This window comes from Drosophila nasuta, chromosome X (assembly GCF_023558535.2).
Source record: "Drosophila nasuta strain 15112-1781.00 chromosome X, ASM2355853v1, whole genome shotgun sequence".
Lineage (NCBI taxonomy): Eukaryota > Metazoa > Arthropoda > Insecta > Diptera > Drosophilidae > Drosophila > Drosophila nasuta.
In genome coordinates this window covers 12,367,129-12,386,111 of record NC_083459.1, presented here as the reverse complement: position 1 = coordinate 12,386,111, position 18,983 = coordinate 12,367,129, and the positions used below count along the sequence as shown (strand labels likewise).

General features: G+C 41.7%; 1 protein-coding gene across 1 annotated transcript in view; it reads left to right on the top strand.

Moving 5' to 3' along the window:
- The window catches only part of LOC132796247 (uncharacterized), a 69,212-nt gene that overhangs the window by 26,396 nt on the left and 23,833 nt on the right, over positions 1–18,983 (top strand). The window contains exons 3-6 of the mRNA XM_060807338.1: positions 12,805–14,194; positions 14,254–16,243; positions 16,984–17,437; positions 17,514–17,893. Coding sequence (XP_060663321.1) covers positions 12,805–14,194; positions 14,254–16,243; positions 16,984–17,437; positions 17,514–17,893 — 4,214 coding nt within the window. The remainder of the gene's footprint in view (positions 1–12,804; positions 14,195–14,253; positions 16,244–16,983; positions 17,438–17,513; positions 17,894–18,983) is intronic.

The following is an 18,983-nucleotide window of genomic DNA, read 5'->3' as shown; positions in this document are numbered from 1 at the left end:
TTCGATTAGATTAACATTATCAACAACAATTAAGGAGCGCCGATAACAATGAACTAGAAATAGAAATAAAAAAGAGTGTGACATAAAAAGACAACAGACTTCGTTCCCATTCCATTTATTTATGATACGTGTTTATACCCTCTATCCATAGGAAGGGTAGAAGGGTATTATAGCTCTAGGAAGGAAACATTTCCGACCCCATAAACTATACATATGTATGTATTCTTGATCAGCGAGATTCAGAGACTTTAAGAGATAGAGCTTTAATTTGTTTTTGGTATATTTTTACCTCTATGGTATATTTACAAATGTAGACATACCAAATATGATCTTTGGTATATTTTAAGAATACTACCGAATATGGCATTCAACATATTTTAGTATTTTTATGGCAAGTGATTTAGTATATACCGTCAAAATATAGCACATTGTCGAAATACTTAAAGTTATATTTTAAAATTTGCCGAATAATATACCGCAAGACACTAAAATATATCGAATGGTGTATTTGGTATATCGACCAAAATATACCAGAATGAAGTACTTCATCAATATACTGAATGTGAATTTCGATATAGTTTAGTATTTTTGTAGTATATTATTTGGCATATTATAAATGTAATACCGCATTGTGTTGGTATTATATATTGTCGAAATACTTAAAGTAATGTATTAAAATATATCGAATAATATACCGCAAGCCACTAAAATATATTGAATGGTGTATTTGGTATATCGATAAGGTGTTACAACCAAAATATATCAGAATAAAGTACTTCACCGATATATCGAATGTGACATTCGATATAGTTTAGTATTTTTTTGTAGTATATTATTCGGTATATTTTATAATTAATACCGTATTATTTTGGGTAACGAGTATCTCACAGTCGAGCACATTCAAGTGTAGCTTTCTTTTATTTTTTGGCGCGTAGTTTATGGAAAAATGTATTTTGTTGATGATGAGTGATGGAGAAGGGGAGGAGGTAGATAGGAAAGCGAGGCGCTTGCTACATGAAACATGTTTTTTTTTACGACCCAGATTAGATACGCACGCTTCCTTCCCCCGCGTGCTTCCTCCAGCCAGCTGCGGTGGGTGTATTGCCCTTTCCTTCCCTCCCCCCCCGCTCAACACAACCCGGAAAATACAGCCGGGAACTGCAACTGCGCACTTTTTATGCGTTTCGTTTCGTTTCGTTTCGATTGTGTTTATGAAACTTTCATGGCAGTTAATTTCAAACGAAACACTGCCATAAATCGCACCAAAATAGCCCGCAGACAACACACAGAGACGGAGATAGACGAGAAGGAGCAAGCGAGAGGGAGAGAGAGAGAGCACGCGAAAAAAAACGAGATCACAGCACAGAAAAGTAGCCTGCAGTTGTTCTCAAAAGTTCAATGTACAGAATGTTGTCTCTCTTTCCCCCGCCACCCTCCTTTTTCATCCAACAACGACGACGATCCCCTGGTGATTTCGCAGAGTTATGTGAAAATTTGCATGCGGTTGACTTTTCAGATTCATCAGCCTAGCCTTCCCTATATGTGGATACATATGTATGTATAGGGTTGCCAACAGTCCATGCATAACCATCTTAAATCAGTTTGCTGACCAAGTTCAGCTCCATCTTTTCTCTCTCTCTCTCTCTCTTTCGCTCTGATGTTTCGCTTTATGCTGATGCCAAAGTAATTGGAGCAATTTTGAGCATACCCTGTAAACGAAAAATACAAACAAGTATATTGAACTTCATTACGAACTTTTCAAGTTTTACGCTCTAAACTCAACGCTACAGGGTATCGCTTAGTCGAACATAGCCGCTAGTTATTTCACTTTGTACTTTTGAGCAAACTGTGCGAATATAAATACTCGAAACCCGCAACAACAATCGACAAACTGCTGACTGCCGTTGAAACAGCTGTAAAAACAGCTGCCGGATTGCAAAAAAAAGCACATTGAAAGAAGAAGCAAAAGAAAAAATCAAAAATGAAAAAAAAAACGAAAAGGAAGAAGAGGAAGAAATAGCGATAATATGATGAAACATGCAAAAATAATTGAAGACTGGCAAAAATGCGCAACTTGAAACAGCAGACAAAAAAAAAATAATAAAATAATTAATGGGGAAGCTCATTTCCAAGAATATCAACTATCAATTATGATATATTAATTATAAATTATGGTCATCATAAATTGAGTAATGCAATACTTTTTGCCAGAGCTAGTGAAGTGCTTTAAAGACCTTAAATTATTATCGATTAGTAAATATGCTACACAATATAATAGTACTTTAAAGCTTTTTAAAGGTTTCGGATAATTTCTTTTAAAACATTTGTAATTGCTTTTAGAGTGCGAAAGATCAAGATCTTAAAAGTAAATGTTTCCTCACTTTACCAAGGAATAACTTATGAGACCCGAAATTATAATACTGATATATTTGAACATTATTAATTATAAGGAATACCTTTACTATTTGGTATGTGCAGTTGATAAAAGTTACAAGAAACCTTTTGAATCTTGAGTAATTGTTTTTGTGCTCTGAATTCTTGTACATTTAAATACCCGTTACTCATATGGTAGAAGGGTATTATAACTTTGTGTATACGGCAAATGTATGTAACAAGCAAAAGGAGGCATCATCAATACTCCGAAAACTGTTATATCTAACAAAAGGGCAGTTTGTATTTTGCTTGGTTGCCAATCTGGTATATTTTGAACACTATCAATATACCATTTAACGCTTTCGGTATATTTTAATCTGGTATATTTTGAACATTATCAATATTATACCATTTAACGATTTCGGTATATTTTAATCTGGTATATTTTGAAAACTATCAACATACCAAACAAATCTTTCGATATGTTTCAACCCGGATATAGATTGTACACTTTATCAATATACCATTTAAAGCTTTTGGTATATTTCAGTTGATATAAATTACTGACAATGTAGTATGTTTAGGAATATATATTTTAGTAGTTTGTAGCATAATATCGCACTGTTTTGCCTTTATTCAATATGTATAACAGGTATCTGTTATCTTATTTGTTTCCGTATAGTTTACGAAAGTTGCAAGAAACTTCCTAAAGTATTAATGTTGCGCATATTTAAGAGATTTAAGCTGAACTTTTGACTAAAACAATGAAATATGCCTTCGAATTCTGAGGACTTCAAATGAACCGTTACTACTACATATTTTGTATAGTTCTGACAAAGTGGCGAAGACACCTTAGAGACTTGGGAGTAATAAAAAATGAAAGGAGGAAGTGAAAATGCTGTTTTTGTTTTTAAAGGAAACAGTGTGGAGTGCAATTTACAATACAAAGTGTTGGCCAAGAGACTGCACTGGGGACTTGGCCAACAACAGTGTTGCCAAATTTAGAAATACACACACACACACACACTCAGCTGAGCTGAACGCTACAAAATGTAATTAAACACGGAAATTCTCAACATTCCCGCCAACAACAGCAGCAACAACAACGACGACGACGATTATAAATGGGCCCCCAGAGTTGATGTGGGTGGCGCCAAGGAAGGGGGGAAGCATAGTGAATACACCTGTACAGAGAAAGAGATAGGAATACATGCATATATAGATAGAGTAGATAGATGAGTTGAACGAAGCCATTATCGTCATTATAATAATTGTAATAATAATATCTGAACGCGATGATGATGATGATGATGATGACTCACAGTTTGCTGTGTGTTGTGACAGGTGAAACGAGCGATGAATCAATGAGCGAATTGTGTATGTGTGTGCGTGTGTGTGTGTGTAGTTAATTAACAGTTAGAGCTGTTGTAGCATGTCCAAAGAAATGTATAGAAAAAAAAAAATGCAAATGTGCGCAGTGCAAAATGAAGCTGATAGCAAGACAGACAATTGAAAATATTTGAAACAAAACAAAGCGTGTTACTTATTAAAGGTGTCTCTCTCTCTCTCTCTCTTTTGTATGAAGAAAAGTTCCATATCTTGCTCTATGCATACTTTAGCAAAGTAATTGCTAAAAGGAAGGGAAGCTGAACAAAAGCTAGATAATCCGTTTGCAGCTCAGAGTCAGTCTATTGATGAAATGCTCTCTATTATATTTCATTCCTTGCAAAAGGTTCAATACAATTGATGCAATTTACACGTGTGCGCTTTGTCTACCTCTCGGTGGGTTTCTTTTATTATTCTGTTCTGTTTTTTTATACCCGCTACCCATAGGGTAGAAGGGTATTATAACTTTATGCCGGCAGGAAATGTATGTAACAGGTAGAAGGAGGCATCTCCGACCCTATAAAGTATATATATTCTTGATCAGCGCCAACAGCCGAGACGATCTAGCCATGTCCGTCTGTCTGTCTGTCCGTATGAACACCTAGATCTCAGAGACTATAAGAGATAGAGCTATAATTTTTTTTCGACAGCATTTGTTATGTTTGCACGCAGATCAAGTTTATTTCAAATTTTGGCCACGCCCACTTTCGCCCCCGCAAATCAAAAAAATCGAATAACAGGCGTAATTTTAAAGCTAGAGAATTTTGGTATATACTATAATTATTATAGTAGTTATGATTCCTGAAAATTTGGTTGCGATCAGATAAAAATTGTCGAAGTTATTAAAGAAATACTTTTGTATGGGCAAAAACGACTACTTACTAGGGGTCTTAGTTGCTTTGGCTGACAATCTGGTATATTGAGCCGTCTATGGTATATTTTGAATGCGGTACTATATCGATATACCAAACATACCATTTGGTATTTTTTTAAGTATTTTCGGTATATTTTGAAAATAATACCGCAATATTTTGCTTTTATTAAAAATGGGTAGCGGGTATCTCACAGTCGAGCACACTCTACTGTAACTTTCTTACTTGTTTTATTCTGTTTTTTTTTTTTTGTTTTTGTTGTTGTTGTTATTACTCAATCTCTCTCCCTTTCGTTTATTCTCGAGAAGAGAAGCCTGTAAAGTTTTTCCGAATGGTATACAATAGATCAGTTTCCATAGAAAATGAATTGTTCCCATTGTTAAGTGCTTTTGGAGTCACAGAGAGACGTCAGAAGAAATCGATAGTTTGCTATCAACAAAAGCATTGTCTAGCATTGCAGTCATATTAAAGCTTTGCATGTTCATTCATGACAAGATTCAAATTAGTAAATACACGATGTGTTGTCGAGAAGATTTCGTATCGATAGTATTATGCAATCTTTGTATATTATTGTATTTTCGACTAGTTACAGTGTTGTACAATGTCTTAATATACAGTTATATCTCAAAGTGTAGCTTTAACAGTTGTGTAAACTTTTCAACTATACTTTACAGTGTCATAATATTTATTAATACCTCAAAGTGTAGTTCTAAGAGTGCTGCAGACTGCTTCGGAACACTTAAAACTATGTTTTTCCATAGTTTCAGTGTTGCACAATGTCACACTATATAATTCCGTAATATATATAGCTATAATAGTGTTGCAAACTGTGTCCGAACTATATTTCTCCTTATTTTAGTGCTGTAAAATATCGTAATATATCATAATTCCTCAAAGTGAGGTTTCTACAGTGTTGCAAACTGCGCCAGAATATTTTTTGTACAATCATCATATTTAACGTTAATTAAAAATTTGCCTATTTCATTTCAGTATTGTACAATGTCGTAATATATAAAGTAAATCGTTAAAGTATAACTTTTTAGCAGTGTTGCAAACTGCGTCAGAGCTTGTAAACGATATTTTTGCCTAGCTTCATTGTTGTTCAATGCCATAATATATAATTACTCAAAGCGAAGCTTTAGCAGTGTTGCAAACTGCGTCAGAACATTTAAACTAAATATTTTCAGTGTTGTATAGTGTCGTAATACATATGATTATTCGTTGAAGCTTTAACAGTATTGGAAACAACGTCCGAATAGATATTCTTAGTACACTCATTATATTTAGCTTTAATTTGAAACAGTCTAAAAGTTCAAAAGTTCTTAAGCGAATGTTGAGGACAATCCACAGTCTCTTTCTCTCTCTCTCTCTCTCTCTCTGTCTGTGTGTCTCTTTCTACACGTTTCGCGAGCGAAATGTAATTATGCCAAGTTTTTAAACTTACAACTTGTCTTAAAGAGTTTACTAAACAAATGCAGCCTCGTTTTTTTTTTTGGCAATTTCACAGTCGCCTGAACGTGCAGCTGACCCAACTTACGCACATTTGTCCTCCTCCCACATTCTTCTCCTCACTCGCTCTCACTCTCCTCTCTCACTCGCTCTCCTTCAGTTGTAGTATGCTAAGCTGCCTGCCCGTGTTCGCTTGATGTCTCTATCTTTGGCAAGTTTGTTAAGCTCCGTGGCAAGTCTAAACCGCAAATTAAATTTCCACCCGGGCATTGGCAAAATTTAATGGCACAGGACGAAGGACACACACACACACATACACACACACACACACACATACACACACACACACACACTCAGACGACGCAGGATGAAAGTTTGTTTTTTAAAGTTGTACGCGTCGCCGTTTGCTGTTCTGCTTCCTGTCCGCCTCTCTCTCTCTCCCTTTCTCAGCGCTTCGTGTGGCATGTTGAAAGTTGTGCGCCTAAAAGGCAGCCAACGAATGCAGCAAGGCGAGGCAAGGCAAGGCAGGATAATAATCAGCCATGGCGGCGACGTTGCGGCATACAAATGCAGCAGCAGCAGCAGCAGCAGTGGCAGTGGCAGCATCTAACCATTTGCCACGTGCCCCAAACCCACACTCTGACGATAGAGACCCCAACGGAGCACAACACGAGTTCTGCTTGTTGTTGTCCTTGTTCGCTTTTGTTGTTGTTGTTGTTGCTGCTGGAGGCATTCATAACAAGCACACAGAGTGAGAGTATGCCCACTCCACTCACCCCTCCCCTCCCCACGCCACACCTCGGTGCCTCTGGCTCTCCGGCTCCACATGCTAGCTAACGTTGCAAACTCTGCAAAAACAAAAATCGATAAATTTTTGCACTTGCCACATGCCTCGAGCCAAAGAGCAGACGCCGTTTGCCTCGGCAACCACTAGATGGAGAAGCGAGGAGGAGGGGAAGGGGAAGGAGACGGAGGCGGAGAAAATGGCGCAACTCGAGTGCCCATGTGTGGGAGGTTGTTTCGGTTGGGTGTCTGTTTTTCTTTTTTCTCCACTTTTTTTTTCCTTGCTTGCTGTCTTTGTTGTTGCTTTCCTCCGCACGTTGCGCACAAAGTGGCTGCCACACTTCTTCTTCTTCTTGCTGCAGCACGTTGTTGTAGCGGCATTTTGCCACAGAATGGGATAGGACAAGGACAAGGAAAACAAGGCAAGGTGCAGAGAATGGAGACAGAGAACAGAACAAGCTAAAGACAAGTGAAAAAATAAAGAAGAAGAAAAGAAAAGAAAAAAGATGGGAACATAAGACAGGTTACTTTAATGTTATTTCTTTTGCCTCTGATATATTTTCCTGTTAACTCCTCTATTACTGATATTTCAACTAGAAATTGTGCAAGGAATAAAAGAGACAGGAATCGAAGACAAGGAACTTATTTCCTCTTTTTGTTATTTTCCAACAAATATGATATCTTCTACCTCTGATATATTTTCTTTTTTAACTCCGCTATTTCAACTAGAAATTCTGCAAAGAAATAATAAAATCAGGAATCGAAGACAAGGAACTTAGTTTTTCTCCTGTTCTTTGTATTACCTCTTTTCGCTCTTCTCCAACTAGTATTACAACTAGTAATTTTAGAGGTTAAATTTTTACCTCAATTTACTTTTAGCTCTCATATTTATACTCCGTTAATGTCTACAACATAAACAGCAACTTAAGTTAGACAACTCCAACTTTTACATTGACTACACTTTAGCTACTTTTTCGCATTCCTGTACTTCTACTTTTACAACTTTTTCCATGTACTAAAATTGGCGTTCTACTATTTCTAGCATTTACATACCTACATATATTCCATCTACTCCAAAGCAACTTCCACTAATAGTTTAACTTCTACTTTTACCAACACAACATCCGTCCACTTCTTCTTGTCGTCTACTTCTATCTACATACATACTGTATACTGTCTGTCCTCTCTTCGCTCCCCATTCTTCTAATCATTCGTTTCTTCCTCTTTGCTTTTGCTGCTGTGTTGCCCTTTGGCTTCCTCTTCCAGCTGCTCTTTGTTAGTCTTTGCAGCGTCGTTCTGGCGTCTTTTATTTTATATATGCCAAACGCACACATACATATATACAAATTCACATGCACACACACACTTGCAATGTGGCGCACAAGGCGTGGCTGTCTAATGGGCGTACGTAGGGAGAGTGGAGACTGTTTGTAGGGGGTTGTGCAGGGAGGCTGCAAAGATGCTGCCAGGAAAAAGTTACACACACACACACACTGTACGTGTACGTATACATAACGGTACATGTGGCCTGGCTCAGCCGCAGTCGCTGCTTTTGCTGACGCAGTTACAGCGCTGTCGGCGCAGTCGAAACTTTTGATCAACAAAACAAAAAATACAAGTTATTCATGCTGTAAGTTTTAATTATTTGTATTGTTATTGCTCTGTTCTCTCTGCTTCGTGTCGTTGTCTTTGTTGTTGTTGCTATTTTAAAGGTAGGGCCAGAGAGCAGTGCTGCCAACTCCTTTGTTTTTCCGCCAAATCTGGCCTTTTGTTAGCCATCGATTGCGGCCGAAATTTGGCAACTATGCAAAAAGTGCGAGTTATGGCTTTTTTCTATTTATTTAACTTTTGTTTAATTTTTGTTTTAATATCAATTGAAATGATGTTACTATATTGGAATTTTTTTAAATTCAGCGTTTGTCATATTTGTTCCATGTTAAGATGTCTTTATTTTATTTGGACAACACTGAGGCAAGACGAAAAGCGAGAGAAAGAGAGAAAATGAAAGAGCAAGCGAGCTTATTAGCAGCAAAGCTTTGCTCCTGCTGACTTGTTCTGTTGACATTAAAGCTGCGATTTGCAGCGAACTGATGAAAAGGCAGCGACAGCAAAAGAGCAAAACAGTAATGAGGAAAGATAGTAAGAAAGCAGATTATGTTGGGCATTATATGTACACACAAAGCGAGGAAGAGAGAGAGAGACGAATAATATGTCCAGGAGAAAGGGATTATTATTCAATTATTCAATTTACTATTGACATTAAAGTTAGGGAATTTTATTACAGTTGAAGATTATGAAATGGAAAAATATGGGATTTAGTACACACACACACACACACACAAAATCAATAGATAAAAGTAGAGTACAGTAAAGTGTATATAATACACATATTTTACGTAGTAAGTCAACAATATAGTTAAATTTGCCTTATTTAATATCTGCAGAAAATTGTCAAACAAGAAAACGAATACAAAAACTTTTCTCTGAGCTTTGAGTGACGCTTTTATCTCGAGGACAATATATAAAGTAAATAACGAAACTGACTCAAGTCCAAAACTACAGCAAAGTTATAAATCAACAAAAATCAACTAAAGTCAAACAAATTGTCGAGCAAACTGCCGCAGTGAATACCCCTAATTTATTACCTCGAATACATTTGTGATGCAGACATAACCTAAAACTTGGCGTTAATTTTAATGTGATTTTTGCTTGTTCTTCTTTTTTATCTTTGCAGGTAAGACATCTAAGCGAACTTATGTACAAAACAAAAACTGAAAAAAAGGAACTCGCATAAATTGCAAACAGGAGAAGAAGAGAACAGTGGTGTTGGTAAAGAGCAAGAGACAAAAAGAGATGAAGAGAAGGAGCACAGTGTTATGTATTGCTGTAGGTCGATATGATTGATGAGAGACATGGCAGCCCAATGTCTGATTTTAAAGCTGTATCGATCAGCAGCGAGCACAAGGGGAAGCAAGTGAGGAACAGCTTTAAAGAGGCAACACAAAAAAAGAACAAAAAAAAAAACGAGGTGCGGCGTGTAGCGACGCATGTTTCATTCTTTAAAAATAGCAACTGTGAAGTTTGGCAACGTCGCATTGTGCGTTTTGCATGCCGTCGCTACGTGCATGTGTTTTGTATCTGTGTGAATGTGTGTTTGTGTGTGCCATTAATATTTAATGAATTAATAAGCGAGCTGTCGTGAGTGTTGTTTGCCTGAGTATGTATGTATGTATGTGCGGGTGTCTGTTTCTCATACCTCACTCTCTCACTCACGTCCATCTTGCACCGCAACCGCCCCGCCCCGCCCCAGCAGCCAAGCCAGCTGCTATCTACTCTCATTCAACCTGCCTGCCTGCCCGGGTGTAAATGTATGTGTGTGTGCGTGAGATTGTGTTTATATTATATGTTAGCTTGTGTTGGTGTCAGTGTGACGTCGTCGTTGTCTCGCGGTCGCTGCAGCGGCCGCAGGTCAAACGCGTCGCACGTTAATCACATCAGAAACTCAACGTCAAACGCGTCGTTGCAGCGACAGAGACAGCGTCGTCGTCGTCGCCGTTTTAAAAATTTAAATAATGAGCGTCGTTGTCGTCCGTTGGCTGGCTGGCTGGCGGTTGCTGGGGGGGTGGTTGGCTGGGTTGGGTTGCGTTGCTGTTGCTGTTGATGTTGCTGCGGCATGGGGCAACACAAATAGCAAAATTGCTTGCGGCCAACGTCGACGTCAACGTTCAAACGTTCATCGTTTGTTTCGCTGCCCAACACGTTTGAACGACAACGCACAACATGCTGCCGCAACATGTTTGCCAGCTGTTCGATGCGATTATGTTTGATGTTGGCGCTCGTTGCAAACATGTGTTTGCTTGCTTCGAACCGCCGCCATGCTGAATGGCTGAATTGTGTTTTCTCTCACATTCACGCAGTCGTGCGTTCATGAAAACGAGCAGTACAGCATGCCTAGTGCGCTCTCGCTCATTATCGTCGTCACCATGTGCCTGCTTCCATGCTTGCTCGCTCGCTCGCACATCTTACGCGCTTCCACACCGCCGCCTGCACATGCACAAATGCAACATGTTGTGACTGACCGGCTGACTGGCCCGGGTTTGTGTCCTCAATAAGAAAATGTTAAGGCGCGTCACTAATTCAAGCCCGTTAAACTTTGCATCAATGTATGTATGTAAATTGGTCGCTGCAATGCAATGCAATGCAATGATCAGCACATCGGATTAGCGCAGATTACTGAAATGAGCAGCAAAGCGATCATATCATCATCACAACGGGGTCAAGCATGTTTAGCCACTTTAGACATCATCAGCATCGTCATTATTTTAGACACCATCATCATCGTCGTCATATTGAGCTACTGTTAGATGTATAATCGCGTCACTTGAAAGCTGCTTAATAAGATTGAGCACTAATCAACATATGACTATTATATCTAGGTGTATTCATAACGTTCTAGATATGATATAGTAAACATAGCTGTGCAGTTGAACCTATGAAAGACATTTGAAATCAGATTCATGTTCTAAAAAGATTTTGCTTCGCTTGCTATATTAAGGAGTTATCGATATGTCGGTAGCTTGTTCTTCATTTATCGGATTGAAATATACGATTAACAAGGGAATCATAAGTTGCGTAGGGTTTATTTTCGATATGATTTGAAAATTAAAGAGAAAAAATAATATAAAATTGAAAATTGTAATGGTAAAATCTTCTAAAAAAAACTTCATCCGTTTAAACATCCATATAAGATCGTTTATAATCCCAGATAAGGAAATCCTTTATCTTTCTTATCTTTCTTATAAATTCCTTTGTATTTAATATGCAGACAAATATATTGGAATATGCCCTTAGATGTCCATTTTTGTAAGAGATTGATTTGTCAATTAGCGTTGAATACTAAAGTAATTTTCATCTAGAAGTTTATAGGAATTGAAGGGAGGCTAAAAGAGATAGCTTCTAAAAATGGTTGTTTCTTTTTTTTTCAAAGTTTTTTAATTAGGCAGTGTTGAGAAATAAGTTAAAAAGCTCTCACCGATAGTTTCATTATCTATCGATAGATTGTGCAACTATTTAGGCCATAAACGTAAACTTATCGATTAATGGTAACTATGAGGCGACGTTAAAGTCGCTGCAAATTAAGCGCTGTTCAAAATTTTTAATTAGAAAAGCTTTCACCGACAGTTTATAGAAACTATTTAGGCGATAGCTTATCGATTAATGGTAACTATGAGGCGATGTTAAAGTTGCTGCGAATTAAGAGCTGTTCCCAGATGCTATATTAATAATAATTAATAAATATTATGGAGTCGCAAAGCTGTATATGAAATTTAAAATCAAATCAAGTTTTAATAATATGTGCTTGGGATATTTTCGTCATAGAAATAGGCAATGAATGTGATTTCATTTGTTGTTTTTTTTTAATAATTGCATTTATTTAATAGGCAATAAATGTAATTTAATCTCTTTTTTGTATTATGCAATGAATGTGATTTCATCTGCTCTTTTTATTAATTGCATTTATTTAATAGGCAAATGTTTGAGTAAATTTTCGGTTCTTACCATTTCCGTGCCAAATTTAGGCACATAAAAGTGACTACAAAAACGGTCACACTAAAATTTACGGAACTCGCTCAATATTTAGCTTTTTCGCATGTTATTTATTCCGTTCTATTGGGAATGTGAACTTATCGATTGGGGCTAACTATGCGAAGATGGAAAAGTCGCTGCGAATTATAAGGAAATGGGAAATGGCTTAGGAAATTCAAGAATGTGTTGTAGAATTTAAGAGTTGCCTTAAAGATATTGCTGGGTTGTAAGTAGCTCCTAGTTGAATCAATAGTTGTGGAACTTGAGAGTTTCTTATTTGCAGTTCTTGTTGTCTTGTCTTGTTTACAACCAAATCTAATAATCTGTTGTTCTTTCGCCCCCGCTGGTCGTACAGGACACTCGAGCAGCAGACGCAGCAGTATGCCAAGAGCCTCGGACACCTGCAACCGCATCAGCAGCAGCAGCAGCAACAGCAGCAGCAACAACAACAGCAGCAGCAACAGCAACAAATGCATCACCACCACCATCATCCGCAACATCCGCCGCCGCAGCAACAGCAACAGCAGCAGCAACAACAGCAGCAGCAACAGCAGCAGCAGCAGCAATCGTCGCGATCGGCAGCTAGTCCATTGTCGCCGCCACGTCCGGGACAGGGAAGTGCGGCGGCAGCAGCGGCTGCGAATAGCTATGCCAAGTTTGGCGATGCACCGCAACGCTTCATACAGCAGACATCGTACAGCATTGCGATGGCACCGGCGCCCAACTATCGGGATCCCTACATCCGAATACCGCCGCAGTTGCAGGCATCCGTACCCGAATTTCAGCGTACGGCGCGTGCCCCAACGGTTGGCACGGCCACAGCCACAGCTGGTGGCAAGTCGGGTGGACCACCGGGGGGTCCAACGGGCAGCGGAGGTGGAGGCGGGGTTGTCCAAGTGGCCGGCGGCATGGCACCGCCGACTAGCTCACAAGCTGGCCTTGTCCTCGATGCCATATTCCAGAATGCCATCCACCAGCAGCAACAGCAACAGCAACAACAGCAGCAACAGCAGCCGCAGCCAGGTGGACCGCAGAGCAGCAGCAATGCAACGGCAAGTCAGCAACAACAGCAGCAGCAGCAGCAACAACAAGCTGGCAATGCAGCTCCCGGTGGCAGCATCGTTGTTGGAGGACAGCGCATCATCTTGCCGCAGTACACCACCGAATACCTGACCAACGCTGTACGCATACAGCAGCAACAACAGCAACAGCAGCAGCAGCAACATCAGGCATCGCAACAAGAGCCGCCTGGCAGCGTTGGGCAGCCGTATAAGAAGCAGCGCCTGAGCGAGGCGAATGCCAGCATCCTAAATCACCTGCCACCACATCAGCAATCGCCGCACCAACAGCAGCAGCAGCAGCAACAACAGCAGCAGCAACAGCAACGTTCGTCGCCTGCTCAACTGTTGAATAGCCGACAGAGCGGACACGATGCTGTGCTGCATATTTCCGCCGCTGCCGCTGCAGCAGCTGCCATGCAGTCAATGCAGCTCAAGGTGGAGACGTTGACACCGCAACAGCAGCAACAGCAACAACAACAGCAGCAGCAACACACGTCACAGGCGCATGCGCCACGCGCTTTGGTGGCACCGCCAACAACGGCAACAACTGCCATTGGCAGCCAACAGCAGCAGCAGCAGCAGCAACTGATCAGCTCAGTCTCTGTCTCCACGGCGCCAATGAACAGCAGCAACATTGTCGGCTCAATGGCAACAGCAGCCAGCTCCGAGGCATACCATCCACAGGTAAGTTGAATGCTCCTTAAAGTTCTCAACTGTTTGCTAACGCTATCTTCTGACTTTAGGTGGAGGCCATTTCGCCCACGCTGCCCAGCGACAATGCCGATGATCGAGGTCGCAGCAACAGCAGCAGCAGCAACAATAATAACAACAACAGCAGCAGCAGCAACCTTAGCAGCAGCAACAACAACAGCAGCGCCAAAGAGGAGCTGCTGATGCAGATACAAAAGGTGGACAATGAGATCAAGAGCGCAGAGACAGCAATGGAAGCGTTGCGCAAAATGGAAAAGTCTTTGATGGACGAGGCAGCTGCCACAGCGGCGGTGGCCAAGCAACAGAAAGCGGCAGCCGAACAGGCGGCCGCCGAGAGTGGCACTGAGATTATGGAGCTGGCGTGGCGCACACAAATGCTGGCGCAAAGCATCTACGAGGTGAACCGCAAAACGGCCGCCGCACAACATTCCGAGGTCAGTCGAGCCGGTGGCGCCGAACGTGCGCGCCCTTGGCTGCCCGTTTACAATCAACCGCTCGATGTGGAGGCGCTGACGCATCTGATTAAACGCCATCAGACGCTGGTCCGCAATCCGTTGCTGTTGCACATACGCAAACTGAAGGCCGAACGCTGGGAGCACAATCAGGGCCTGGTCGAGAAGTACACCAAGGATCAGGCCGATTGGCAGCGTCGTTGTGAACGCGCCGAGGGCAGCGCGAAGCGAAAGGCACGCGAGGCCAAGAACCGTGAGTTCTTCGAGAAGGTGTTCACGGAGTTGCGGAAACAGCGCGAGGATAAGGAGCGCTTCAATCGCGTGGGATCGCGCATCAAATCGGAGGCGGATCTCGAGGAGATCATGGACGGACTGCAGGAGCAGGCGCTCGAGGATAAGAAGATGCGTTCGTATGCCGTGATACCGCCGCTGATGCACGATGCCCGGCAACGGCGTTGCGCCTATCACAATGAGAACGGACGGATCGAGAATATGGTGGCGGTGCATGAGGAGCGCAAAGCGCTCAATCTGTGGACGGCCGGTGAGAAGGAGACGTTCAAGGAGAAATATCTGCAGCATCCGAAGAATTTCGGTGCGATTGCGGCCAGCCTCGACCGCAAATCGCCGCAGGACTGCGTTCGCTATTACTACCTCAGCAAAAAGACCGAGAACTACAAGCAGCTGTTGCGCAAATCGCGACAACGCACGCGCAGCAGCCGCAATCCGGCCAAGGCCCAGGCCGCTCAGCCCCAATGCATCATCGACTCCCTCACAACGGGCGTCACCACCCGCCTGCAGCGTGAACAGCAACAGAAGTCCGGCAATCGCACCGGTGCCGTCGCCGAGCGTGAACGCGAACGTGCTGCTGAGAAGGCAGCAGCCGATGCTGCCAAGGCGGCTGAATGCGCTGCTGAGAAGGCGAGTGCTGTTAGCAAGGCGGCCGAAGTGGCTGCTGGCAATGAGAAGGCTAAGAGTGTGGCTGCTGCCATGGCAGCGGTGGCAGCTGCTGCTGCAGCAGCCGAAGCGGCAGCCACAACTGCAGCAGCAGCCACGGTTACTGCCACCGGAGCAACCACAACGGCGGCAGCAACCACAACGGCAACAGTAACGGCAGCAAGTGTTGCTGATAAAACGAGCAAAGCGGCAACAGTGGATAAGAGTGCAACAGCAACAGGAGCAACTGGAGCAGCAGCAGCAGCAGCATCAACAACAGCAACCGCTAATGAGATCTCAACGGGCAGCAGCGAAGCCAAAACCAAAGCCACTGACGAGGCAGCAACAGCAACAGGCACAGCAGCAACCACAACAACAACAGACGCAACAGCAGCAGCAGCAGCCACCTCCACAGTCAGCACAGCGACAGCAGCAGCAACAACAACCACAACGACAGCAGCGGCTGCGGCTGCAGCGAGTGGAGCGTCCAAAGCGTCCAAGTCACAAGATGCCACTGGCGAGGCAGCAGCAGCAGCTGCTGCAGCTGGTGGCAAGGTGGTTGGCGAGGCGCACGTGGAAACGGATGATCCGCTGGCCAAGTGCAAAGCAACGGCCGTCAATGCCGATAGCTACAATGGTAAGTTGAGGAATATTGTATTTATGATAAATACTACTAATTGTGATGATGATATACTGTTTATGTATATGAATATAATAATAATAGTAATATTATGATAATGATATACTATTCAAAGTGTAAAAGACATATACCAAAACATTTTTATAACCGCTGCCCATAGGGTAAAAGTTTATTATAACTTTGTGCCTGCAGGGAATGCATCTCAAAAGGCAGAAGATGGCATCTCCAACCCTATAAAGAATATGTATTATTAGTCCATGTCCGTCTGTCCGTCCGTCTGTATTAAATACTGTATCTCAGAGGCTATAGGAGATAGAGCTAGCATTCTTTTTCGTTAGGACTTGTTATGTTTGCACGCAGTTTAAGTTTGTTTAAAGTTTTTGACACGCCCACTTCCGCCTCCACAAATCGAAAAATCGAATAGAAAGCGTCATGTTAAAGCTAGATCTAGATTGATTACGATCAGTTATAACTTGTAGAATTTATTTTATATTACTTACTTATTACAAGTCTTAGTTGCTTTGGTTGGCAATCTGGTATATTTTGTACTGTATGGTATATATTTAATGTAGTGCAATATCGATATATCAATGATACCTTTAGTATAGTTTAGGATTTTTGCGGAATATTTTTGATAAAGAGTATCTTTTACTTATTTGTTAGTTTATGAGAGAAATCACCCATATATTGAAGTGATTGGAACTGAAATTAATCTGGACACTTTCTTCTTTCAACAGCAACTGTTGCCGCCTCCTCAGCAACGGGAGGAGCAACAGCAACCAGCGCTGCTGCGTCGTCCACATCGACGCCCGCTGTTAGCGTGGCGCTGAATGGCTTCAAGCCCGGCTATCAGAGCGTTGTGATGAGCAACGTGAAGGCGCCCACGCCCTCAGCCAGCATTGATGATGCCAATGCAGCGTTGGCTGGTGATAAAATCGTGAAAGCAGCAACCGCAGCAGCAGCCACCGGAGCTGGAGGTGCAACTGCTGGCGGAGCTGCAACAGCTGCCACAGGAGCTGGCTTTGCGGTACCGAGTGCGTCGTCGTCATCGTCGCCACCCACAACGGAACCTGTCAGTGGTGTGGCAACCCTGACAACGGCCACCACGGCCAGCAACTATCTGGGCCAGAAACTGAAAGCGGCCCAGGTCGAAGGACTTGGCGCCGGCAACGAGCTGCACTCGGATGCAAGGTACGTAAAGCTGAATGAGAAACCAAATAAATATGTTAGAAAGAGAGATGGTAATCAACTTTATTTTACTTTGCAGTGATCCCAAGAAGAAACGCTTTGAACAGACGCCGGGTGGCGGCAGCGAATCCAACAATGCAGCAATCAATGCCAGCAACAACAACAACAATAACAACAACAACAGTAGCAACAACAGCAGCGGAAACAAATTGAACAGCGCCAAGGAATCGTCATCGAATCCAATCCTGGCGATTGGCAGCAAATTTGGTCAACTCGCTCACTCCTCGGCGGGCTCTGGCTCATCGGTGGTGTTGGTCGGCTCCTCGATGATGTCGATGGACACAACGTCAACGATAACCACAACAACGTCGGCAACGTCCACGCCGACGCCAACGTTGGTGTTCTCAAAGGATGGTGACTTGTTGATCACATCGGAGGTTCTGGCATTGGATGGCAAAGGTGAGTCCAACAAATTCCATTTTATTTTGTTTTACACCACTTCAACTTTAAATGTAAGCAGAGCTTTTGACAGTTAGCCAAGACTTTCAAGTTTACAGTTTGTACGAAAATTTGAAGGAAGCTAAAGCAAGAAGTTGATTTGAGTTTTCCTTAACAAACTTTATCAAAAAGTTAATCCCTTGATGCTAAACATTTGTCTAGGATTTCACAGCTTTATGAGCTGTTAGCTCTAAAAGTTTACAGTTTGACGAAAAACTTTAAGAAAGCTTAATCAACGAAGCGCTCGATAGCTTTTGCTTGACCAACAAGTTTACTCTGGCTTTTCTTAGTAAACTTTTTCTACAAGTTAATCCCTTGGTAGAAATGTTTTGTCTAGGATTTTACAGTTTGTACGAAAACTTTACGAAAGCTTAAGCAACGAAGGGTTTACAAGCTTTTGTGCTTTTTTTAACGTGGTCAAAAAGTTTATTTCCTTATCAAACTTGATCAAAAAGTTAATCACTTGGTAGAATGGATTTCACGGGTTGTGAGCCGTTAGCTCTAAAACTTTACAACATGTCCGAAAACTTGATAAAAAGCTGCAGCAAGGACACAAGCTTATTTTAAAGCTTTTCAACTTGAGCTTTTGTATTTATGTTTGAAGCTTGTTGAAGCTTCTTTCCTGGCATTAACTTTTATGTTGGCTTAAAAAGTTGTCTTAGAGCTTTCAAGCTTTATGAACGAGTTCGTCCGTTGGTAGTAAACTTTATCAACATTTGTATAGCTCTTGAAACCGTTAGCTCTAAAGGACAGCTGTATTTTTATGCGGTAATTTCGTTGCATTCGTGATAAAAAATGCATTCAGACTTTGTGTTGCTGCTGCTGGTCCATTTCGGCCTGTTCTGTGGTCTATTTAAACAGTTAAGCAAGCTGAAGCAACATTCTGGATTGTGGGTTTTTTTCTCGATGTTGTTGCTGTTTCTTTTTGCCAACTTCTCTTTGGCTTTTTGATTCTTTAGCTGTATGCGAGTCCCCAATGAATATTTGATGCAGTCGCTTCTTTTTGCCCATTGCCTTCCTTGAAGGCGGCAACAGAAACAGAAACTCAAGC